We start from the raw sequence: 26,095 nt of genomic DNA on the forward strand, positions 1-26,095 counted from the left end.
AACAGGATTGAAAAGTCTCTTAATAAGTATCTGCCGCATCGCAGAAAGGAAAAGTCGTCTACAAGCGGCGTTCATAACAAATGGAGAAAAAGGAACAGTGGACGAAAGGAGGAGTCCGACAACACAAGCACTGTTGTTTGGCCAGACGTCTTATTGCACTGCACGACAAACAAGTAAAATGTATGTGTGGCATGATTTGCTCATGCTTCTTGCATATCTTGCAAGCGCCACGTACCTCTCGTCAGTGTAATAAAACCCTTAGTTGCGAGTATGGCGCTCGTGTTTTCCTTTTGTCTACTGTTCCTTTTCGCAGTGCTTGTATCCTACAATGTTAAAACTTCCAACTCGCCCAGTTCACTGTACAGTCCACAAGCGCACCAAAAATGGTGCTATAAGTTAGATCAAGCACTGTGCTTTAAATGCTGGCAGACTATGAACACAGGCTCTCTTCCCTAGCATGACCACATTGGTTTCACACAAACACACATAAAAGCATTAACAACAGAAGCTAATTTTGACTGTAGCACCGCACTAGAAAAAGAAAGTTTTAATAAAAAAATAGGGAAGCCTTTGTGACTTGAAGGACACCACAGATGCTTCAAACTTCCAGGATTGCCCGCAAAGAACTGCATTGAGACGGATCTTATTCCGACTAACTACTGCCAAGCTGAAAAATGGAACCAGGGTAAATAAAACACCCCAAATTTTTAGAAAGCTTGCTGCTTCTCCACTTTAACATGCGAAGAAATTGCACTGTACAATGAGCTTTAGCAGACTTCCTGCTCGGCTATTCAGGTGCACCCTTACATGTTGAGCAGTTGCATGCTTATGCCTATTTTCGGCAATTTCTTCAGCTGTCTCGACATCCCTCAGAGGCATGCCAACTACGCTTTTAGTGTCAAGAGAGTTTCGCGCAGCCTCTGTTCTTACTGGTGGCGGCCAAAACAGACGCGGCTGTTTTGAACTGTGTCCCTGCATCTGGGTCTGATCATCGCAGTAAATGCCATTTTTTGAAAAGTGAGACAACGTAAGAGTTTTTGACAAAGCAACAGCCAACAGCATAGCAAGTTTACACCAACTTAAACAATTAGTTGCTTTCGAGCATTGTTGACCTGAAGGGCAGCGGCATTGGTTATATGGCAAGATTTTGTGGGTCTACCAGTGAAACTGCTTCACCCTTGTCTTTTGTTTTCTTTCGTTCTATGTTATGCTTTCATCATTGGCTGCCTGTTGCAGCACTTTCAGACATAAATGTAGAAACTCTCTGTAAACATTTGATGCTGTAAGAAATCCTTTGACGGCCTGAAATAGCATGACACAAAGCTATGACATGTACTAAAACACAGGAAAATACAATGGACTAATCTATGGTCAAGGTGCCAAAGGACAATGACAGACTTCCGGCACAGTGAGTCATAATTACCAGTTATGCCACCTTTTAGTTCTACGACAGTTGACTGGCCACCCTGCCATGGAACGCCAAAGCCCGCCCCCTTTTTATAAAAACTTTACACAAAGCTCAATGTGAGCACATCACCAGGACATTCTTCTCACCTTTTCAACAACAACAAAAAAAAAAAAAAATGAAAACACTGCTGTGCAATCCACATATTACACCACCTTTGAAAGACATGTACATCCCACACAATTGCTGCTTCACAAACCACAGTCCCAATCTCTTGCACTTTGATCCACACTGTTTCCACACTGCCACACTGTCTATCCTTTGTCATTCATGAAGGCTTGTCTTTACACGATGGTTCAAAGCGCTCGTTCCTCACACTTCGGCTGTTGCAGACGTAGCACAGTCACGCACAGTCCCTCTGCCACCACAAGTCGCCAGCTGTGAAGCTTTGCAGCAATGCCCGTCGCAGGAAGGCTTCGTGGCAGCATCTAATAATGCCCTCTAACGATGCACTTGGTCACACAAGCTAGTTGACTTTGTTGAAGGCATCGCTGCTCCCGCAAACTTTCATCTCTTCCACAACAGCCTCTTGCAACAGCACTACCTGACTCGGTCACTACACGCCTTTCACTTCAAGCCTTCCACACTGCAAAACCACACCACACAATTCAACACACGCAACCCTTTCCCATGAGCTTGCCAAACCAGGGCAGTCCCCCGCAGACATGTGCTTTCCGCCCAATATTATAACCCATCAACCTCAAGCCTTCTCCAACAATACAGCACACTGATGTTTACTGATACTCTTGCACCTCACGTGTGTCGCAGGATCCAGCATCTTTTGCCCAGCAAAAAGCCTTACCTTCTCCTCCCCTTTCCAGCACTACTTCTCAGTTCATCCCCTTTTCATCATGTGCGTCACAAGCATTAAACCTACACTCTCCCAACCCCTGTGTACAAATGCCTCTCCGTCCCACCCTTCCCTTCCCATCTACCCCCCCCCTTTCCTTTACCCCCCTTTCTGATGACCTCACTCTCCCTTTTTGACTCCGTTGGAGCCATTCATGTCGGCGAACGTGACATCGGAGATAGGCTTGATCACGTCCCCGGACCCGTCAAGCACGGGCATGGCTGCCCCCTTTCGCTTGATGCGGGCATACGGCCCAATGTCAGGATCCATGATGAAGTCGTAGAGGACCTTGACCCACGAGTTGTGCTGGGGCAGGTCATCGTAGAACTCCCCAGCAATCTTCTTGACCTGGAACAGATGGTCACCTGAGCAACGTGCTGAGAAAACTTTGTTGCCGAGCGGCCTCGCATGTCAGCAACTACCTGCTTTTTGATCTTCTGAAACAGCAGTATGCATGTGTGATGAGTGCAGTGTTGCTGGCAAGAATGCCTGGATGACACAGATTTAACAAAGATGTATGCATGAAAATATTGAACTTGTTCTACGAGTCAAATCTAAGCTGAAACAAGCGATAAAAATGTGCTAATGCTGTCCTATACTGAACAGTGCACAAGCAGCGCAGAATGATCTTAAAGGAATCGATGACAAACAAGTGATAATTACAGCAGAGTACTGAATGATCAGCTGCATTACTGCCTACACCACTTCCTGCAGAGTGAGGATGTTATGGTACAGTCCCTCAATCACGCATACCTCAGCACGATGGTCTCACTGGTTGCATGATCTCGCTGCATGATCTCACTGGTTACCCATTTAAGGTTGCTCACCCACGGGCCTACACCGCTACTTTTCCTGCATCATTTTTTATTTTCTTCTTTTTTGTGAACTGCAACAGACTAAAATGGCTTTTCTCACCAAGTGATTGCAATCGCATCTTCATTTTGAATTTCTGGAAGTAGCCATGGATATATGTATTTGAACTGTCTTTTCTCGCAACCCACCCATCCTGCAATACCCCTAAATGCAGTCATTAAGGCATTGAAGTCATGTAATGAACCCAGTTTAACAGATGCAAAAGCAGTAAATTGTGGCCTTTATCAAACAGCTGCTACCGTACAATTACTGTCATAGTAAAATACAACTGTGACAAAATCTCACTATAGAGAAGATGTACTTATTGAATTGGACACATTAAAAGGCAATGTGATCAACTACTTGTTTGCTCTCGAGGAACTGAGGTTTTATACAATAAATTTATAGAACTGAGATTTTACGCCAGAGCCAAGCGCTACCTAAATGAGCAAAATGAGAGAAAGCACAAGATAAAGCGTTTATGTTTTAGTAGCACTCCTTAGCAGGAACACATCATTGAGAGACATGGACTTCACCCGATACAAGAACCAATTCAGGCAGAAGAGACTACACTTAGGCCAATATCTGTGTCAGCACTCCACTGATAGCTTTGATTGAGACAGAGTTTGTGTTTTCTCGAGCATGGGCTCAGACCTTTTACTGTCTGTTTGAACTGCTCAATACTACAGTGCAGCTGCTTTTGTATATTTAACATGCTTTTTACAAATGCGATTTTTACTGCAGAGGCGGTTTTCTCGAGGTCTCTGGTAGATTCATTTCACACAGGGCAGCACATGTATAGAGAGTTGGCTTTACATACTGACTCTGCAAATATTTCAGTTGCCGGATTTGTTTGTCTATGAAATTATGCAATGAAAACAAATGCTGCCTAAATAGCTTCACTGTAACAGATATATGCCTCCAAGTGCGTCATTCCTTTAATAAACTGAGTTCATTGCTTTGGTTCTTTCTGCCGGTTTAAAGCAAACGGCTTTCTTTCATTCCTTCATTCATTTTTGTATTCGAATGGCCGAATTTGTTGCCGAATGCTAACTACAGTAGAATCTAGATGATATGAATCTCTCGAGACGGAGCAAAATATATCACACAAAAACGTAATAAAATTGGGAAGTTGCTGACTCGGTCAAAATTATTGATTAAATTTTTTTCAGCAATCCTATGACCTTTCTTTAGTTCATGGCGAAATATTATGAAGAAATATGCAGCAGAATGAAACTTGCATTTCTTTAGTCTGTTGTCCTTGAAATAGGGAAGAAAATCGCGTTTTGGGATGTGCTATCGCACCACTGTAAGATGCAGCTTTCTGCTGGTAAGTACTGCCATCTTGGTATCACCATAAACACGAGATCGGAGCTTCAGATAGCCACAGTGCCATATTTCTCAATGTAGAAATGAAATTTAAAACAAAAAAAGTGTTAGGGATAGAAGGGAAAACTAGTGTCACAATTTGTTACTGTAGTCACATGCCATACAGGGAGCACTCCTATTGGCTGTCGCAGATTTGAATATCTGGCACACTTCATTTGAGAGCAGTGAGCTGCGCACTTCACATGTTCCAAGGCTGACATTTCAAGTTCTGCCTCGTTATCTCCTGAGCTTTTTTTTCGTTGCTGCATACTAGTTGAAATGGGCATGGGCAGGACATGTAATGAGGAGGGAAGATAACCGATGGTCATTAAGGGTTACGGACTGGACCCCAAGGGAAGGGAAGCGTAGCAGGGGGCGGCAGAAAGTTAGGTGGGCAGATGAGATTAAGAAGTTTGCAGGGACGGCATGGCCACAATTAGTACATGACCGGGGTTGTTGGAGAAGTATGGGAGAGGCCTTTGCCCTGCAGTGGGCGTAACCAGGCTGATGATGATGATGCTAGTTGCTGCCTGATGGTGATAAGCAGATGACTTGCACAAGACGCGGAAATCTGTTTTCTCGGTTTTCTCGGCAGCGGTGAACGAAGCTAATTCATAATGTGCATTGTGAAAATTAAGGCATGAAACTTTACGAACTGTCATTGGGCACCAAAGATGACGAAATATGTGGAATCCAGAGACAAGGCTACCTACTTAAGTGAATGCCACCGGTCTTGCTGACATGGGAGGACTAGGTCAAGTAAGATTGCTCGCTTCTGATAAAGTTGCATGGCATCTGAAAACGCCCTACATACTGCATGATATTGCTTAAGAAAGCACGGAAATGTAAATAAAGCTTAAAGAAACCAAGGGAAGCATCAGAAAAAGAATTTTAAAGAAAAGGAGAAAGAAAGAAGCAGCTGCAATAGACGCATTGGCACGGCCGACCTGCCAACAGCCTGGCGCTACCACCGTGCCGTGCGGGAGCCTCCTCAGATTATGAAGTGGCTGGGTTGTTTGTATCACTCTCTGTGACCCGAAAAGTGGTCAGCGACATCTGAACTTTGGAATGTTGTAAGTTAACGGACTTGGCCTGCAACTTTCCAAAAATTTCTATAACCCTGAAATTTTTATAAGGTGTGACCGCATCCCCGAGATTCTACTGTAGCTCCGAGACGCAAGGAAGGTTTAGATGCTGCGGTTGGTGGTGGCACTGTGTCATGTTTCTTCGCCGTAAAATATCTGATTGCCTGCAAAATGTACTGTGCTTTTATGGGAAATACCATTTAACGCATCATCATCATCATCATCAGCCTGGTTACGCCCACTGCTGGGCAAAGGCCTCTCCCATACTTTTCCAACTACCCCAGTCATGTACTAATTGTGGCCATGTTGTCCCTGCAAACTTCTTAATCTCATCCGCCCACCTAACTTTCTGCCGTCCCCTGCTAAGCTTCCCTTTCCTTCCCTTCCCTTCCCGCATACACGTGCACAACTGTTTGTGACTACTGTCACTGTTTCTATGGCACCCAGTGGCCACAGCTTCTGCAGTAACTAGTGTTAAGAACGGCCAACTGCAGTGCAAGTTTGCCAGCCATTTAAGCCAGCGGTGGCAACCTCATCTTGGAACGCCGCCGCCAACCTCTAGCCACGGCGTGACTAAGTCGACTTTGTGTCGGGAATAATGCGCGCATCCTCCACTCTCCGTCGCTTCAGCTAGGATGCGTTTGACGAAGCAGGCTTTGTGCTGAAACCGCCACCATTATGTTCTAGCCTCGTCGCCGTTGTGACTGAAAGAGTTTGACGAAGCAGGCCTTGTGCGCAACACGACAACGTGGACCTGATTTGCTACGGATGGGGGAGTTGCCGCGGGAAAGCCGACGAAGGCTCCTTCCCACGCGCCGACCAAGACGCAAGACAATGTGCTACCCGGCTCCAAGTTCTACGAAATTCGTGTGGTGTCGGTTTCGGACCGTGAACATGTGTGTGTGTGCGTGTGTATGAGCCCTCATCCTCCTCCAAGTCGAGAGCCCGCCTCCTCCAAAAGGGCAGGTCATCTACAATGACGTCGAACTATGACGTCGAGCGGAGTGCATATAAGCAGCGATTGTTGGCTGCTAGTGTGTGTGCTCGTTGTTGTGCTCGAAATGTACTCGTGAGCTGTGTGCTCGCAAGCTGTTTGCTGTATGCTCGTGTTGCGGGCACCATTTGGGAGTCACGCTAGACTGTCTATGTATCTCATGTTCAACTGTAAATAACACGTAAATAAATCCTGCTCTCCTAAGTCCCGACGAAGAGTCAAGCTCCTTCCTACAGCTACGACTGCCAAATCTTACATCTGAATGGCAGTGGTGAGATCGGCCTACAGCTCGTAGATCGTCCGACAACTCAAACAAATGGTGGCAGCGGCGAGATCGTCCGACGAATCTACACTAGTTCGTTAAAAAGTCAAATAGCCATAAATTTTGTTGCAACTCAGTGCCATGTGTCATTAATCTTGCGTCTTTGTGTCACATTCCCACACTGCACACACAAACAAAATCCCGCTGCCCCGACCTCGAGCACTCACCAGGGGCAGTTTGGAGCCTGGCACGGCAGGGAAGTCGTGGTGCTCCATGTGGTAGCCCACATTAAAGGTGAGCCAGTTGAGACAGCCATAATAGGAGTAAGTCTCAAAGCCCTTCTTGAACATGTAGTGCTCGGAGACAAAATGGCCAGCCACGGGGTGTAGGCCCATGGCCAGAAGGGACCCGCCAACCATGTAGAACAGCACTTTGCCTCCTGCGCATTCGAGACGGCAGAGAACTGGATTCACCTCAATCATTCGTACTTTAAGCCTAACAGTGGAAGAAACACAGAGAAATAATTTCAACTAGCCTAAGCTTGCATCTTGGTCAACTGTGAGAGACACTGTAGTATTGGAATCAGGATTAAATGTATTTTGGAGTGCACAAGTCGCATTTTACTCCCAAAAGTTTTGCCACTGCATCTTATACAACAGTGCAGCTTACATATGCATACAACCATGCAAGCAGGCGCAACCAATATGTGCGTTTCTTTTTGTTTTTCTTTAGTACAAGAAACCGAGCATGGCAGCTTTCTGAAAGAAAACAAATATTGTATTAACAGTGGAGCGACTATTGGTACCGATGTTAGCTCCTAGGGCTTTGCCATGTAAGCAGTGTGGTGGCAGCAGTAGAGTAGCGGCAGTGAAGGTCGTCAGCCTGACCTCTGTGATATGAGCGCTCCCTTGATTGGAGGTCACGCTGTAGTTTGCTGTTATAGTTCAGTTTTTCCTAAAGAAAGGTTAAACCCGTCGAACTGGCACAATAAATAACTAAAGGGTACCACAATTTTTTACTGTTATGTTGTGGTGCCCAAGATATACTGCCGATATACCGCCGCCGCCGCCGCCGCCGCCGCCGCCATCGCCATCGCCATCGCCATTGCCACCGCCACCGCCACCGCCACCGCCACCACCACCACCATCCTCATCAGTTGCCTTCTTGAGAAGTCACAGCGCCTCCAGCTTCTGGTTGTGATTCCGCTCCTCGTATGCATGCGTTCAGGCTGGTTCAGGCATTCTGTGATCATATGCGTGCTTGTCTCGAGCTTGTGCTGCAGAGGCAATGCCAGCGACGTGCCTACAATGCTGTGTAAAGGTTGTTGAGAGGCCGAAGGCGGTTACCCAGCGATGCCTCTGGCTGAAGTCGCTGAAGTTTTTGACAGTGTGTCGGAGGACAAGGTTTTTGATGGCTTCTAGTGCAATATTGATTCACTGTGTCTGATACGAGTCTTCGTTGAAGATTCTTTTTCTCCTAGAATTTGCAGCTCATAATAATTCTTTAAGGGTAATTAAGCGTTCTGAAAAGGGCAAGTTCGGCAATTCGTGATGAATGTACATGCGTGCATCATTTCATTATGCCAATTGAGTTAAAACAGGTGCGTCTTACAGGCCGGTGCCACTTACATAAAATTTGTTTCTTCTTCGAAACATGCGAAGTGAGGGTGCGCCTAATACGAAGGTACAATTATGTGAAAAATAAAGCACTTTTGCCCACCAGGACGATTGCCCTAACTGAAGCACATGGCCGCTTTATTTTTCAACCTACCCCCATCAGGATGAGACTGCCATGGGTGGGAATCAAACCCTCAACCTCGTGGTTCAGCAGTCAAGGGTCACAGGCACCGAGACACTGCAGGGGCTATAAGTGACGACCAGTATCAGTTATTCTACTTGCTATGAGGACGTCTAGGCTCACTTCTTGCCAAGCTGTTGTGAAATTCTTCAGTTGTTTGACATGGTCTCTTTTGGTTTACTGGAGAGTGGACTTGTTTCTTATGAAACAATTAACAATTTGAGCCACAAACTTTCTGCAATTTCTGTCGCCATTATGCAACGCTTCTATGGAGTGGGTGGCGGTGCTACAGGTAGATCCAAATACTAAATGAGTTGTTAAAAAGAAAGAGAGAGAATCAGCAAAATTGGTCAGCAACTAGTTCTACTACTTCTGTTTCGAAGTCAGTTTTGCTATAAACAGCAAAGTGGTAAAAAATGTACAATTGTTGGCGTAACTGTGACAATTGTACACTACACTAGCACCAAAACTTGGGAATTTATGATGAAATCATGAAACTCGGAAGTTTTGCTCTTTACATGTTTGAACTCTGCACTTTTAAGGTATGCGTGATGCGACATGCTCTGATAAAGACTTTTGCACTCACCGCAGTAATGGTAGACAAGCCAGTCAAAGGAGAGTTGGATGACAGTGTTGAGCACCTCGAGCCCGGTGACGGGCTTGGGAAAGACAAACACGGGCCTCAGTGCATAGAAAAGCGGCTGCAGGATCACCCAGAGCAGTTTCGTGCCGGTGTGGCAGAACAGCTTTGCCTCCAGCTCAGTGGGGAGGTCTGCGTCGATAGTATCTATGCCCTGCACATCGAAACAAAGAAAGGCGAAGTGCATGAGTGAGCTGAAAAGGAACGCAAAAAATGGTCGACTGGATAACAGATACATGCAGCCATAAATTATGCCTTTTCTCTACCTCCCCCTTTCTGCAACGTCAGTGCTCGGGGAGAAGAGGTGCAACTCCAAGGAAGCAGACTGTCAATCAAACATATGCACATTATACAATAAACATGGAGAAGCCTTGCAACACTGAAAGTGTCAAGCATGGTCGAGGCTTGTCGAATCAAATTCTATGACCTACAAGCCAGTCTCAATGCACAGCGGATTTCATACAGCCCGAGTAATCCCGTAATAGGGTTAGGGCATAGCTATAGCATAGCAATGCTAGGAACTTCCCCTCCACCTCCCCCCTTTTTTACAGTTGTCTCTCTTTTCATACTTCCCTTGCTTTTTGCAGTGCTGTGAATCCCTTGCTTGTCCTGTCCATTGTGTTCATGTGTGTGTTGCTTCGAGGAAAGAAATCTGATGTAGATATTTTGATTGAGTGCCCACACTCATGTGCAGATGCCATATCCCTGTACACTTTCTTTTCGTGCATATATACCATTTTTTTTTTCATGGGCGCTGCCATATTGCATATGCGGTGGCACCACCTATGGGCAGCCGGCATCCTGGCGCTCCAAGCTAGCATGCCAAGTGCTTTGTGTTGCATGCGAAGTATATGCTCGGCAGCATTTTCTGGTGGTTGTTTTTGTGCTTGGCGGTCTATTTAATATGACTTGGCGTCTTCTACGTGAGAAACGGTTCTGCAAGACGTACTGAAGCGATTTAAGTCAGCAGGGCCGGGGTTTCTGCGGCATTGAGGCAGATGGTGCACCCAGTGCAATGTGTGTGCATGTGTTGGAGCCTACAATCAGCCTCGGAGATCAGATTTGTATTCCTGAAAATTCATTTCATTAATGTAACCTTACTGCAGCATTCTCACTGTAGTTTTAAGCTGTGGTTTAGCAGCAACGAGTAGTTCCAAAACATATGATGAACCCAACAGCCTGAGTACCATTCTGCTACTAAATAAGTAGTGCCGTTTACTTTGACAGGCGTTCAAACGGCTATCTGTAAATACACAGCACGACTACCTTGTTTGTCGGATGAGGTTTCCGCCCACGAATAAAATAGTTTTGGTTAGTAATTAGTAAGTACAAGGTGAATTACACTTGGCAAATGGTCGAGTGACCACCTGTGAACTGCATGAGCATCTGAAGCAGTGGTAGATGCTGTGTTACAGATCTGTTTGTTTTATATAGCACATGGCCTAAACATGCGGCATGATCATGTGAGGCCTTATTGCGGCATTAATCAATGTTTTATTGTTCTTATTTCTATTTTCCCGGAAGAGGAGGATAAAACTGACTTTTGTTTTTAATTTTTCAGTCTTGTTCATCGTGTCTGCTACGGAAACTGTACGGAAATGGTGTCCTAAATCGGATTCTTTTTATGCGATCCTCCTTTGGAAATACTTCCTTACAGGGCAAAATAACGATGCCCAAGCACAAAGCTTGTGTGTATCATGCTGGTTTAACGACCGCAGTGATCGCTTTGTTGAGCTAACGTAGACACAGTATAGTGATTTGAAGTCTACTAGACTTTCAATGCGTAAAAATGATGCCGGTGATGGACGGAAATGTTTTACGACAAGTGGTGCTTAGATGTTTCGGTGTTGAAATGGGTTGGACGTATACAAGTACTGTTATATTTTAGTTCCCACAACAATAGTGAGATGATTTTACAATTCATGCTGGCAATTCACAGACGTCGGTTCTCTTTGTCGAGTGAAAACTGATACAGCCAAAACAGTTCACTGTGCATACACCCACTGCGACTGATGATGCACGTTGCATGTTTGCACAGCCAAGAGAAATTTTTGCATACTGTAGCTACAGCTGTGGTTGTTATCGATGACCTTGTATGATTTGAAATCATGTCTATTTCACAGGGAATGAGCTAAAACATCTCCAAATTGTTCCGCAGCATGGGAAGCGAACACTTTCAAGCAGCACCGCTCCGGTTTGCACAAGCCAGAGAGAAGAAAAGGCTTGCTGCACACCCTTTCCTCCTTACCCAATAAAAAGATCTATATGGCAAGTGAGGACGCGAGAACTGTTCTGTAAGTCTTGAAAGATAGCTGGGCCCTACTGCTGAGGACAAAAGAGAGAGACAGAGTAAAAAAAATAAAAGCTTGCGAGGCACTGCCTCACCTGGTACCGGTGGTGCTCCAAATGGTATTTCCGAAAAGATATCGACGCTGGTACCCCAACAGGCAGGTTGGTGAACATGCCAAATAGCCGGTTGGGCAGCGACCGGCCCTGCCCAAACGCCTGGTTGTGCGCAATCTCGTGAATGCCCAGCATGAGCGCATGGTTGATCACACCGCCAAAGCAGTAGGCCAGCACAATGATCGTCAGCCACGATGCATCACGCAGTAGCCAAAACATGATCAGCTGGATGGTCACCATGCCCACAATCTGCCACTTGAACCATGGGTCTGTCACCATCAGCTCCTTGATCTGGGGGTACTTTTCTGTAATGGTGGCAAAAAGAGGGATGGGCATTAATCAGTTGTTGCCGAGTCAAGGCACCTTGTCTACGAGTATCGTATAGGGGGTCTTCTTTTTTACTACACAGATCTTTCTTTATTTTTAATAAAACGGCTATGAGCGTAGAGAACTTGGCATTTTTGCAGGAGTTTCTGGCAAGGTGGACACTCTCTGCCTCTAATAGAGTGACCATCAAGATACTAATAAAAATTCGTTAATCATCTTTTTGGTTACAGCCTTGCAGGCAGTTGTTTATTGGCTTATTTCGGGGCAGTTACATTTTAGTGCACCACATTTTTTTTTTAATAATGAAAATCGCACCTAATTCGAGATAGTCGACTTCCATTAATTTGACCCTGACGGGACCGATGAAAGCGGCCGAATTATACGGTGGGTCGAATTAAACAAGATGCACAAAAGAACGTCAAACCGGATCGCTCATTCATTTCACAGTATTTCCCCAATTCTAGCACAACCCCGGATAAAACGCGCGTCCACTTTGTCCAAAGTAGAAAACTAAAGTAGAAATGACATTAAGGCTTCTAAAACAAGTAGACATTTTAACGGGCAACCCAGTTTTCAGCAAAAAAAAGAAGATAAAAAGACATGGTGGCCGGGTTTCTAAAGTCAGCTTCACCGCAATACAGCCATGTTATGGAGCAAGGCATACGAACGCCATGAACGCGGTTTTGGTTTCGTATCTGATTACACCACGCACGCCTCTTCTGGGGTCTAATATATCTCTCCTGGGAAATCAGGAAAAAAAAAAACACGTGTTAGAATTAGGCAAATACCGAAATGATACATTATGAACTACCGTTATGGCTAGAAAATCTTCCAAGGGTAGGCCGAAAATAGGCGTTTTCGACGGGGGGGTGACGTATGCACGTCATTCATTGTCCCCTTAACTCCGTCAAGACATGCTGCAACTAAAGAGGTCGCTACTAGAGTCACCATAGGGTTCAGGCACGTGCATGCTTACTGGTCAAATTCGAATTATCCGGCGAAGGCCAACTTTAGGATCGAAATAACGAAAGTTTGGACCCACAGTAATATATGAGCGCCGGTCTGGACATTCGTTCGGGATCGAATTAACCGAAGCATCGAATTAAGCAGATTCGACTTAACGGGACTCTACTGTAGTCATCATCGAATATCAGAGAGCTTTAGAATAGGGGCCCCAATATTTTGGGGCCCCAAAGAGCTTTGCGGATGTTAGCGTTGGGGCACGCAGGAGTGAAGAGTTTTAGCATAGAATAAAGAAGTTTTATAATAGGGATTTGCGTTTGCAGATAGCGTCTTGCGCTGACAGCGCCACTACGGCGTCTAAGAAAAACGATTAAAAATAATTAAATAAAATATACCATCTTATGATATGAATAGTAATTTTGACTTGCGTGTATTCGCGTTTAATTACAATTTAGAGGTTATTCTTCAAGCAGCAAACAATTAGTTGTGCTTAGTTTGGAGCAACAAAACCAACTTTACGTGCCTTCACCAGCCAAGCTTAGCCGTGTTAGGCCTACGAGCCATAAAATCCACACTCGAATTCGGAATCAGCGGCATCTAATGAATCAATCTTCACAACAGACGCTAGTTGAGAGAAAGCGATAACTGCAGTCACTTCTCCTAGCTTGCGAACTTCACGCATTACCGCGAATCGAACCCAGTTTGGAGCTAGGTTAGAGCCGTCGCTTCGATGGGTGCCGCCATGTTTGTTGACGCAAAGCTTTTGGGAACGCTATTTGAGCTCCCGCTAAATCGGCGAAATAGCGTTCCCAACGCAAAACCCAAACGCAGTTTGCGTCTCGCGCATGCGCAGTGGCTTCGACGCTATTTCTTTGGGGCCCCAAAACGTTTGGGGCCCCTATTCTAAAACTCTCTATTAACGCTCAATCCAGCGGATAAGGAAACCGAGCGTGGCCCGCTGATACATCAGAAGGCAACGTATCATGACGAAGTGTGCGACGAATTTTGAATGATGGCATCTCACGGCAAATGGTGAAGCGGCAGTCACGGCACATGCTTGCCAGGCAAAACGTGCAGCTGCCGCGACTGGCCGCGACGTTCAGTGTCAAACTTCGTGGCTTGCCACGGCGATTTCCAGGTAACATGATAGACTTTCTGTGCGCTCCCGGCGCACTCTGTTTTGATTTTAAAAATTCGATTATGAATATCTCAAATGATGCGCGATTTTCCAATTTCTTGTTTTTTTTTTTAAATATCAGTGCATTAATATGTGCCTGCCTCCAGATTGGCTACATAAACAACTGTCCCCAATGTTCTAATCAAGGAGTTGACGAAGTTTTGTTAATTAGTCGTCTGATACGTTATGATGGGCAAAGTATGTCCGCCTCGCCTAGAAACGCTTCTGCAAGAACTCTACGTTGGCTTACAGCCGTTTTATAAAAAAAATCTATAGTCTACAAAAAGGAAAAAAAAAAACGAACAGCCATCCTGCATGCCGTCACGTGAAAGGCACGCCCACACCACAGAAAATTATTTCTCGACAATGTATAATAACAGGCACCTGAAAGCAGATCTGAAGCTACTCGGCTGCCGTACTAGTTATTTGAAGCAGAATGCCGGGCCATGTTTGCATGTATGCAACGTCATCACGAACAAGGCGCGGAATCTGACGTTTTCTGACTTTTCACTAACACAACTTCATGCCGCACAGATGGCCCGGAAACAGATGGAAACGAAATGAGCAAGTATGCACTAGCGAATTGCTCGCTTTAAGTTTCTTAATTCTATTCCGTTTAAGTCGGGCTTCCCACAATTGAAAACGTACTGCACCACACCACAACTAAAGGGTGTGGGAAAGCCCGCTCTACAGAGGTCATGGGCGGGCTTGAAGAAGACTCATCTCGCAAACTGCACGGTGCTACACTCTGGCTTCTTAGTAAATGGACTCCTGAATAAATGAACTTGCCGTAATTACTTACCCGCTTAAATCCCGAAAATACAATGTGCCTTAAAATTAACTTATCCAAATGCCCACCCCGCCAAGTGATAGAGACGCAAAGCAGGGTTCGCACAGGTCTCAAAGACAAAAAATTCGAGAGTATTCAAAGACTTTCAAGGCCCCCAGTGAAAGCATTTTTTCGAGTTCCTAACGAGGCGCGAAGAAAGCAGCGTAAACACGGGGTGACACGCAAATTCGACGAGTAAAAGCGTAAATATGACACAGCGTAAACACGGGACAGGAAGGAGGACTCAGCGCCGATGTCCCTCGTCCACTGCTCCGCGCAAGCAACGCGCATCCATTCGCGCCCCGGCTTCAAATGCTCATACAATATTTTCTAAAACTAGAAGTTTGCCGGGTCCACGATGATCCGCTATAGAAAGCGGGTCATATAATCAATCTCTTCGACGGCATTACTCACGAAATTCAAGGGTTTTCAAGGGAAAATACACAAAAATCAATTCCAGGACTTTCGAGAGCCTTGAAAATGCACTCTTTCTTTTTCGATTTCAGGGGCTTAGGGTTTCAAGGACCTGTGCACACCCTGCAAAGGCGCAACTAGCATTTCTGCCAAGGCGATTTTATATATATATATATATAGAGAGAGAGAGAGAGAGAGAGATGCCGACTGGTATACGACAGTTTACTGGAAACACCATCCGCCTCTAAAGCCCGTTTCAGATCCCGTAATTCCGTTCAATAGCGTCATAGAGCTATTTCCCAGCACCATGAAGATGCAGCTGTGGAGCGTCTCCTTGCACCAGGCGGTTCTCCCTGCTTGAAAAAAAAAACGGTCCTCGTCAAGCGCGGGGACGTCGCAAGCGTGAAGCGGAAGCGACGCAATGCGTGTCATCGTTCGCTGTACCGGGGGCGCGGCAACTGGCGTTACTCAACATCCTGTAGATAAGCGCACATGCCCTCCTCTCCCATGCACTTTTTGCGTACGGACAATAGTTGGAAATATCCACGTTCCGCACACGTTCACTCGACTGCACACAATTACACCCCTCGTCGCGCGGTAGCGCACTATAGAGTGTGGCAACCTGTGCGTGATAAGAAGCTAGAAAGAGTGCAACCCCCGCGATAATAGCTTTTTTTATTTTATTTGCCGTCGTTATCGGCGTCAAAAGTTCGCAGGGTATGATTAAAGCTTCTGGGGCTTCTGAGGTTTTACGTGCCAAAACCATGACTTGATTATGAGGCAAGCAGTAGTGAGGTTAACTCTGGATTAATTTTGGCCACCTGGTTTTTTTTTTAACGTACATCCAATGCGCGGTATAGGGGCGCTTATTGCATTCCCCCCCCCCCCCCCCCCCCTCCCATCGAGATGCGGTTGCAGCGGCCGGGATTTGACCACACGACTCCGGGCTATTTAATAGCAGCGCAACGCGAAAACCACTACGCCACCACGGCGGGTCGCGGACGATGATGGCTCTCGAAAAAAAAAAAAAAAAGGAAGAAATGAAATTTTCGGGCATTGTGTCGCACCCTGTCAGCGGGCTAACCGGTGGCCTCTTAAAGCACGGGGTGCAACTTCGAATCCCAGGCTGTGCGTGTACAGGATTCCCTGCAATTAAAAGCTTCCGCAGGTCGCGCACGCTATTGACGCCCGTAGTGCGTGCATGGCGGGATGCACGTATGCCCTCGACATTGAATGAGATTTCAGCACCGACAGAGTCAATACACACCGTTATCAACTCAGCACTACGGTGTCTCTCTTATCACTTGCAAGGGAACAAGCAATTCACGCAAGCTTTACTGCAAGACGAAAGAAGCCTATCGTGTGCACAAGGATATTTGAAGAGTCATTGAAGGGGCGCTGACAATATTACCGAGTCTTCTTTTTCTGCTTTAATTGGAGGTCCTCGACCTCTAAACCCCAGAAAAAGTACTGGCAGGCCCAACAGCACCGTGAATAACTTATTATAATGGCTTTGTTACGGCCACTTTCGGTTTCGTTTGCACGATTATACTGCGTTAATTGTGACGTCACGACACAATGTGTGGTCAACGACACAATGTGTGGTCACGTGGGAGCAGGACATTGGCGACGTTGTGACAGTCGCTCCGGCTCGCTCGGTCGCCTCGTATGTTGCTAGTCATTGTGAGAACCGATGTAGCAGTATACGAGGCGACCGAGCGAGCCGGAGCGACTGTCACAACGTCGCCAATGTCCTGCTCCCACGTGACCACACATTGTGTCGTGACGTCACAATTAACGCAGTATAATCGTGCACACGAAACCGAAAGTGGCCGTAACAAAGCCATTATAATAAGTTATTCACGGTGCTGTTGGGCCTGCCAGTATATCTGGGGTTCAGAGGACGAGTACCCATATTTAATGCTACCAATAAATAAACAAGAATAGTCGAAAATATCATGTCAGCACCTCTTCAAAGAGAAATACTGAGCATTGGACTATTAAAGTATTACGACAAAGTGTTTTGGTTAATTTCGCGTTCTGGTGTGGAAACATGAATGGGGGGGAATGGGGGGGGGCAGTGTCGCAAGCCGTCTTTCGGCTTGTCAAAACTCCTTTCAAGGTAGCTCTATTTGGGTGTTCTATGGAAGGGTAACTTACGAATATAGGTCAAATTATTTTATCTGTTTAGGCTCCCTCTGAACGGCAGGAGGTTTGGATCTTCGACTTGGAGGAAATTTTCGACTAGACTAGTGGTTTCGAAGACATCGCAAAACCTCGCGCCCACCACCTACGGGCAGAACAAGCGTACAAGTGAGGGGAGCGGGAAACAGTGCGTAACACGACGCTCCTTGCCGACATTTTCCCAAAATTATTATTTGCACGAGCGGTAAGACGAATTGGGCCCTTAGTCGGGTGTATGTATACGCGGGTAACCGCAACCAAGTTGTTGCAAAAAAAAAAAGAAAAAAAAAGAGCTCATCACTCTTGCAACGTGAGTGGCTTTTAAACTGAGCCATAATGGATTACGACACAACTTCATGCACATTATGCATAACTGCGTATGAGATGAAGCGCGCGACGACAGCCCAGAGCTGTGTAGTCAAATCTGGTGTACGCAGCATGAAAAGTCACAGAGCCAGTTACGTGAAAGCGAGCTCCTTGCATTCCAGCGACAGCTTTTCCTTTTCTGCGAGGGCTGAGTCATAGACTCCGTGGCGTTTAACGTTTCAAAGGAACTTTACGAGGGACTCCGCAGTGAAGAAGGCTCCCGACCAATTTTGACCACCAGCAGGGTTCTTTAGCATGTACCTAAACCTAAGCGCCAAGCGTTCCTTGCATTTCGACCCCGATCGAAAAGCGCGACCGGAAAGCGAACCCTGGACCTCGCGCTCAGCGGCAGTACACAATACCCGGTGAGCTACCGCGGCGCCTAGAGCTGTCACATCGGTGTTAGACGTGATAGCGACGCAAAAAATAAAACGCAAATAAAAATAAAGTCATGGCAGTACTCATCTTTACGACTATGCATGTATATCATTTTTTTTTTCTTTTTAAGATTATGCATCGACCCCTGTCTCCCCTTGCTCGGTAGAAATTCTCAAGTACCAGTTTAGTTTTATCGGAGCCCTCGATAACACTTGTGTGTTGAAATTGCGGCTCTACGGTGTTCTCGGTGCATCGCGATAACGATTCATTAGCCGGAAGGACAACCGACCCGACAACGCAGAGAATGCTATTCGCATACGTAGATAGTCATATCGTGGATGGGTTCTGCCCGATTTTTTTAAAGGACTGCATGCCTTCGGGATCGGCCTACGTTCTTTGGTCAGATAGCCAGAAATTCTTAAGCCAGATAGCCAGAAAACTGGTCCGACAATGCCAAAAATGGTATTCGCAATAATACTGAAGCAAAAAAAAAAGGACACTTAAGTCCCAAACAGACCCGACGCCCAAAACAACAGTGCCGTCAGATTACCGCGACGAGCAAAGCGCCAAGAGCAGCGACGCGAATCGAGCAATCCGATGCAATGGGCCGTACACGGCCAAACACCGCCTCCACAGATTATATACACAGGTGCTGCTACGACGCCAGGGACACTCGGGAGCCATACAGCAAGCAGTGAAGCGAATAGGAGCAAGCGAAGCTGCTGGAACTAATTCGGGAAAAATAAAGAGTGAAACACAGGCTTGCTGCGAAACAGCTGGGAAGGCGCAGACGCCGCGCTTCTTCAAGCAGGCACAGAGAGCACGGGACGTATTTTCTAACGATCCGCTTCACCGTCCATTCTTCTCGCACTTTTGGATCGGACGCGGTTCAACCACGTCTCGAGATCGGGCGGCACACCGCACCATGCCCGATCTCGGTAGCCGCGTTCGAATGCCGTCATCGGCCGCTGGGAGCGCGAGGTCCGAGAAGCGCCGGAGCGAAATGAACGGATCACAGCATGAATCGGTAGAGAAAAACGGTCCACCGGCGGCCACGTACGCAAGCACACTATTGCAAATGTGTGTTCGTGGGTGTTACCGCAGCACTTAGTTTAATAATAGTAAATTCTGCAGTTTTACTTGCCTAAATCACGATATGCTTATGACGCAAGACGTAGTGGGGGGCTCCGGCAAAATTTTGACCGCCTGGGGTTCTACAGCGTGCACCCATGCACGGACGGGCGTTTATGCATTACCCATTTACGCGTGCGATGCTCTCACAAACTGAGCTACCGCAGCGCCCGCCGCTTTCCAATCCATTTTCTGAGGTATTTATGTCTGTCTGCTATAGAACTAACCCTTTGGAGTGTTAGCCAGCGACACCGCTCACGGCCATGGCAGTGGATGTACACTCTTAAGCAAAATTACACCCATTTGCAACACAACGACAATCGTCGTCTGTCTTGTCCGAATTTCCTTTAACGCGGCGAGCCCGGTACTTTCCAGTAACAAACGACATTCGCGTTATCAGCATGACGTAGCATTCCCGACAGGAAAGTATAGCGGGCGCGGCGTTTCAAGAAACGAAACGCAAGCAAGGCAGATTATTAATTATTTTTGTGTGGCAGATACACACCCCAAAGGGTGTACCTTTGTCTGAGAGTGTAGGCGTCACGCAGCACGTAAACTTTTTGTGTAAAGGCAACTGGTCAACGAACCCACGCATCCTATACATGAAGGCATCAAAGCTGCCGTATTCGAGACCCTCGCTACGTAATGAACAAGAAAGGAAACCGAGTGACCCGATGTTTATTTGATCACAAGAAGCCAACAAATAACGACTCGAAGGACATCATATATATATATATATATATATATATATATATATATATATATCCACAATGAGTCAGACGCACGAGTCACGCAGGAACAATGACGCAAGTGCCCAGTGCAGACATCACGCGCATCGCAACGGGAGACGCATCCGAAGGCGATGCCTGCGAAGGATGCATACGAGTCGCGAACGAAAGCTAGATCTCGAAGGTGATGCGCGCAGCAGCAGACGCCGTCTGCACGAAGTGCGCGCCAAACAATGCCCGAGCGCAAGCGAGACGCGAACGTCGTTACACACGCACAAGGCGTGCACAGCTGGCATCGAGGGGGAGACAATGACGAAGGCGCGTTCACAGTCGATCGCTCTTCGGAGTTGACCACATTTAGAGCGGGCCGGAGCAATCACGTTAGACGCATTTACAGCGGACGTCAATAGTGTGCGGGGCGCAAGTGGCGCGCCGGCATGGAGCTTCAAAACTATAATGCTGCCGCCGTAGCTCCCAATTCCACGCTAATATACACGCCTAGTATTTGCGGAAATGCAGCCTTTTTGAAGATACGCACCCCGATAAACTTTCTACGCTGATATATATGTAGTACCATCATTATACAATGTAGTGATACACGAACCAACAAGGAACTAACGAGAACACCCGTTAGATAAGCAAGGTACTATAGAAGGTGTACTTTTCTTTTAAAGACTATAATGAATTTTCAGATATCGCCTGCGCGGCAGGTGGCATAATTGTAGTCCTTGAGCTGGATTACTGCAAGCGGCGTACATTACTTGCGCGGGAAATCGACTAATTAAGAGGAGCACGAATTATGTTTTAAGCTAATTACTTTACATATTGTAATTTACTAATTGTAGCCGCTTATCTTGCGAGGCGTATCCACTTGGAACGAATTCTGAGGACGGCACGGGCTTTCGAGATGTGCGCCATCGAACTTGCGGTAAAAAAATGCACCGTTGTTTCGCTTACATTTTTTTTAAAAACAAATCGCCGTTTGATGCATCGAATCACAAAAGTAACTGGAACGCCAATGTACTTCGTCGCACACTTGGGGAACGAAAGTCTCAAAACTATAGTGTCACCCTGAAAAATCGTTTCAGGTGCCTCGCGAGCTCACGGGCCACAATTCGTAAATTGCAATGCGCGCTGTAAGTTAATTAAAATTAATTACTGAACATGTGTTAATTAGTCGACTGCGCATTTCGATTTAGCCTGCAAGTTACGTCCGCCTCTTTAAATAATCCAGCTCAAGGAGTAAAATTATGCTACCTGCCACAGGCGCTGTTTGAAAATTTTGTACAATCTAAAATGCCCGGTATAGACCCAAATCTGCGTTTTCGAACCTAAATTAGGCCGCCGTTATGCATACGCATCAAGTCAACCGTATATTTCGGTACGCCCACATCGCGCAATAATCGCGTTGTTCTTCGTGGCCCGGTTGCGCATCATTGCATATTATGCACGATCAGGGTGACTAGTTTCGCTCAATATATATATATATATATATATATATATATATATAGACGGATTCCTACGCGTTTGCGTTTGTTTTCTCCGACTCCGTTTCTTGTTTATTTGTACTGTTAACTGCTTTGCTTTTTTACATGGTTTGACACTATTTGTACCGTGTGCTTCTGTGACAACCCCGCAGAAGGGCTAGTATAGGCAACAAATAAGTTCAGGCTCGTCAACCTTGCAACATGGTTTGTTGAATTCTCCGATCATTGGCGATTTTCCCTCTCTTCGTTCTTTCCTTCTTCTTACTTTACTAGGTATTCGGGGAGGAGTGAGGGAGTGCGTGTTTTTTCGTCGCGCGCTCTTTGTTAATAAACATGATTATTCCACACTTATCTAACGAGCCTTTTCGCTTGCCGGATGTGAGCCAACAACTCGAAGCGCTGTGGGCAACGCTTACGTCACGAAAGGCCCTCGCCTTGCAGACCTCCTCACGCTATACGCCCTCCTCCTCCGAGACCGCTTCGTTGACCTTCAATGGAAAGAGAAAAATCCTCGAGGCCTTCTCGTCGCCCTCCTTGTTCCCGCTGAGCTGGAAGGAGGCAGCACCGCCTCTGCGTTGCCCACAGTTCTGTGCAGAGGACGTGCGCTTCTTTCTTCTATTCAGTGGTCAGTGACTAAGACAGCGCGCCGCACAGAGCTAGCAGCAGTTAATATACCACAACCTTTATTGTTTGTTTTCTTTTACTTCTGCCACTAAGCATTATAATCGTGTCAAGTTGCGCGGGCGGGTAGAGAAATTGCACGTTGACTAGTAAACAGTGACAGAAAATACACACACACACTAAGTCGGAACAATAACGACTGAGATGCCATAACTAACATGGTTTGTAAACGCATAGAGGAACGACCTATGCGACAACTACATCGGCAAGGATGCACGGGATATTGAACGAGGGCGGAACGAAAGAAACAATGCAAACGTAAGAGACGGCCACCACGGGGCAGAGTTGATGTGCAAAAAAAGATGATGCGTGCGCGCTAAGTCTATTGGCGCAACTTCCGCCCTCCAGCGATCCTCTAGTCGGCACGTCGACTATGTTCAGTCCTTGAATCACGACCGGAATAATTGGGTCTAATAAAGTGTCCAAAATGTGTCGCATAAGATTTCAGTGAAAACAGCATGCACTTTATATGTTGACAGAATCGAACGGGATGCTAGTGCAGCTCTTAAAAAGAAATTCAACTTCAAACCCGCGCAGAGAGTATACACCCAACATTTTAGAGTTGGGAATGCGTCTCGAAAAAGAAAGAAAAAAAAAAAAAAAACGCCCCCATTCCACCCGGAGAAAGTGGATGTGTAGAGCGAAGCTGCTGCGGACGTTAGACGACGTTGCACAAACACCACCGTCATGAGCGACGTGCGCCACGCACGCAGGCACGTGACCGGAAGTGCAGCATGCATCCTCATCGTTCCATAGGCCGTCCGCCATGCGCAAGTGCCTGAACTAAATTAACGTTTAATAGTAAGTTTGCGTCAGAAAATGCGCAAAGTACGACTTGCAACACGAGCTGCAGACATGATAACTTTGGATTGTCATTCGCACATACCAGAAAACGTAAATTTGTTAGGCGAAAATTGAAAGACAAAAGCCATGTTCCAGCTGCCGTCCGAGGTCTGTCGAGTGGCCGCGACCGCTAGGTGGCTGTACCGTTAGCACAGCGTTAAAGGGACACTAAAGCGAAACAATAAATCAGTTTAGACTAATGCAGCATTGTTTGAGAACCCTGCAGGCAGTCATTTCAAAAAGATAGTTTGATTATTAGATGAGAAAATGAAGTTCCAAGTATCAGTATTTGAATATCGCGCCGAAACCCCAGCGCCGGTACGTCAGCGTGACGTCAGGGATTCCAAAGTATGTTTTCGCATTTGGGCCGCGTTGGCCGAATAAAGGTTCCCGAAACTTGCCATGTTTAATATTTGGTTCCTTTAGAACACAATGTAGTCAATCTGTACCGCTATATATAATTAGTAGGCCCTAGAAGATGCCATCAAAATCCAAGACGTCATAGCCCCAGGTGTGGGAACTTAAGTAGGCGTCGCCACCCGTATTTCGTTTTTGCGCTTTTTCTGGCTTACCAAACGTCTTATCGTTGTAAGAGTGGTGTTTTCGGTGTTGTAGAACAGTAATTTGCTGACGCAGAAGAAATCATTTTTCCCTTTAGTGTCCCTTTAAATTCTCATTCTTGTAGGCCCTCCGCCTAGCGCGAGTGCGTTGTTGAAATAATCGAATTTCCCAAAGTAGAATGCGTCAGAACATTCGTATAGTACGACTTACGCACCACCTGCAGCCATGACAGGATCGGATTGTAATTCGAATATACGAGAAAACATAATTCTGTTACGCGGAAACTCAAACACAAACCCCTTTTCCCGCTGCCGTTCTTCCTTTTTTTTTTGGAGGGCGGGGGGGGGGGGGGGGTGAGCACGCCACGAAAAATCCCGACCAACCAGAGGCTAGCAGCTCCACTGTATAAACGCGGCGATCCACGCGCCGCAGAAAAAAAAAAAAAAGAACGCGAGTGAATCGGCAGACGAGACGGAAGCCAAGCGACCCTTTAATTTAAAAAAAAAATTTTCTCGCAGACACGACAGGGGAGTAACTAACAAAACTCGACCGCGGAGCTTAGGTGCAGGTGCGCGCCCTGCGCAGCTGTTTACTGACGCGATCAATTAATCGCAGCAATAACAAAAGAACAAAAAGCAAGATTCGCATAAGCAGCGCGCCTTTCAATTGCCGGGGCCATTTTACCGAGCGCGCTACCCGTTCCCCCCCCGGCACATGTATTGTTTCACTGATCGATTGTCACGAGGCAGCGTCCTTCCAACTGTCACCACGCGATGACGGATCAGCCCTGAATCCGAACACACGCGAGGCCTATAGCTATTCCAGGACAGTTAATTTTTATTTCTCTTTAAAGCTATAGCACCAACATAGGTATAGACAATCGCCCGAACGTGCCGCTTCCATGCAGCATTTCTCTTTTTGCTCGCGGAATTCAGTAACGAATTTACGCGGCGGAAGCAGCTGTCACTGAGCCACCCAGAGGTTACTCATTGTCGGCCGGAAAAGAGAAAGAGAAACAATGGCTAACACGTGCCTCTCTGCCACAGTGTACCATAGAATACTTATGCTATACGCAAGAACGCAAAGGAAACAGATACATTACGTCACACTTCGACACAAGAAAGACGGACGCTCTTAAATGGACAAACGGGAAATAATTTGAAGCCGACACGTGACCACGCTCGGCGTACGCTACCCAATGTGCTTGGTTCGGGGTAGGTTTTAATCGACGCGCACTTGTTCGTTCGGGCGCCTTGCCAAGCGCGCTGGGGAGGTTTCTCTCCCGGTATGTTTGCTCAGCGTCGGTCGTTTACGGTGCAGCTGCAACGTATATATTTATAGTGTTCGTTGTTTCAACGTGCTAGAGCGGCAGCTGCGCATTGCTGCTGCACGCGCTGTCTTTTCGGAAGAGCGTGCGCTGGGCGCGGTTAAGCGCGCGGCCGGTAGAACACACAAAAACCAAACTATCGCGACATGATCATGCGTTGGGCCAACTTTTCCTGGCTTCGATCGCGTCGCGGAATGCTCCCTTTTCTTTCCTGCTTTATTATTATTATTATTATTATTATTTTGCTTTTTCCCTGCCGCTATACTTCTGTTCGACAACTCGCAGCGACGTATGCTGTCCCGCGCTTCCAGGAACCAAACAGAGGGAGCGGGGAAATGGGGGAGAGGGGGAATAGCCAAACAAAAACATCAAAAAGGGAAGAAGATCCGTTAAAAGTGCGCACAGAATACTTTCCATTCCTAAGAAACGTACACTCTCTGGGAGCCTCCTCCATTGGAAATTGCATGCTGTGCTCGGCCGCTGAAAAATTTCGATTCAAGCCAATGTCCCAGCGAAATTCGTAGGACATGTTTCTACGCAGGACTAAACACCTTAATTCCGCCCGATACTCCCACAGGCGGGTATGCGCCATGTCCAGAGGGAAAGCAAACCATACATGTCAGTGCACTATCAAAAGCTGAAAAGAAGACGCCCTGACTGACGTATAATTTGTTTGGTTCTTTTTTTTTTTTTGATATCCTCGTTGGCAACCGCTCGTGCTCAAATCAGTTGTTAATCCCAGCAAAATCATTCTAAAGCCACGCGCTTCTCGACCAATCCTTCGCAGCGGATAAGTGCCACAGTTTCGGAATTCAGGAACAAAGGCTGGCTCGCAGGAGCGTGTGTTCAGTGGAACAACGCTGGAAGTGGAGCTCGGGTGTCACTGCGGGCGACCTACTAACATCCATGCCCGAAGTCGTGGACAGCGCTCGGTTAGGCAAGCTGGCGCCTCGTGCAACCGCGTCCAAGGTCGACAAGGAGTG

General features: G+C 46.6%; 1 protein-coding gene across 1 annotated transcript in view; it reads right to left on the reverse strand.

The window, feature by feature from the left end:
- Positions 1-26,095, reverse strand: part of ifc (delta4-sphingolipid-FADS-like protein ifc) — a 44,206-nt gene continuing 18,111 nt past the window's right edge. Inside the window, exons 2-5 of the mRNA XM_050181340.3 lie at positions 11,699-12,021; positions 9,260-9,467; positions 7,104-7,315; positions 1-2,663 (exon numbers count right to left, since the gene is read on the reverse strand). Coding sequence (XP_050037297.1) covers positions 2,436-2,663; positions 7,104-7,315; positions 9,260-9,467; positions 11,699-12,021 — 971 coding nt within the window. The 3' untranslated portion in view covers positions 1-2,435. The remainder of the gene's footprint in view (positions 2,664-7,103; positions 7,316-9,259; positions 9,468-11,698; positions 12,022-26,095) is intronic.

The sequence above is a fragment of the Dermacentor andersoni genome, chromosome 7 (genome assembly GCF_023375885.2).
Source record: "Dermacentor andersoni chromosome 7, qqDerAnde1_hic_scaffold, whole genome shotgun sequence".
Taxonomy (NCBI): Eukaryota; Metazoa; Arthropoda; class Arachnida; order Ixodida; family Ixodidae; genus Dermacentor; species Dermacentor andersoni.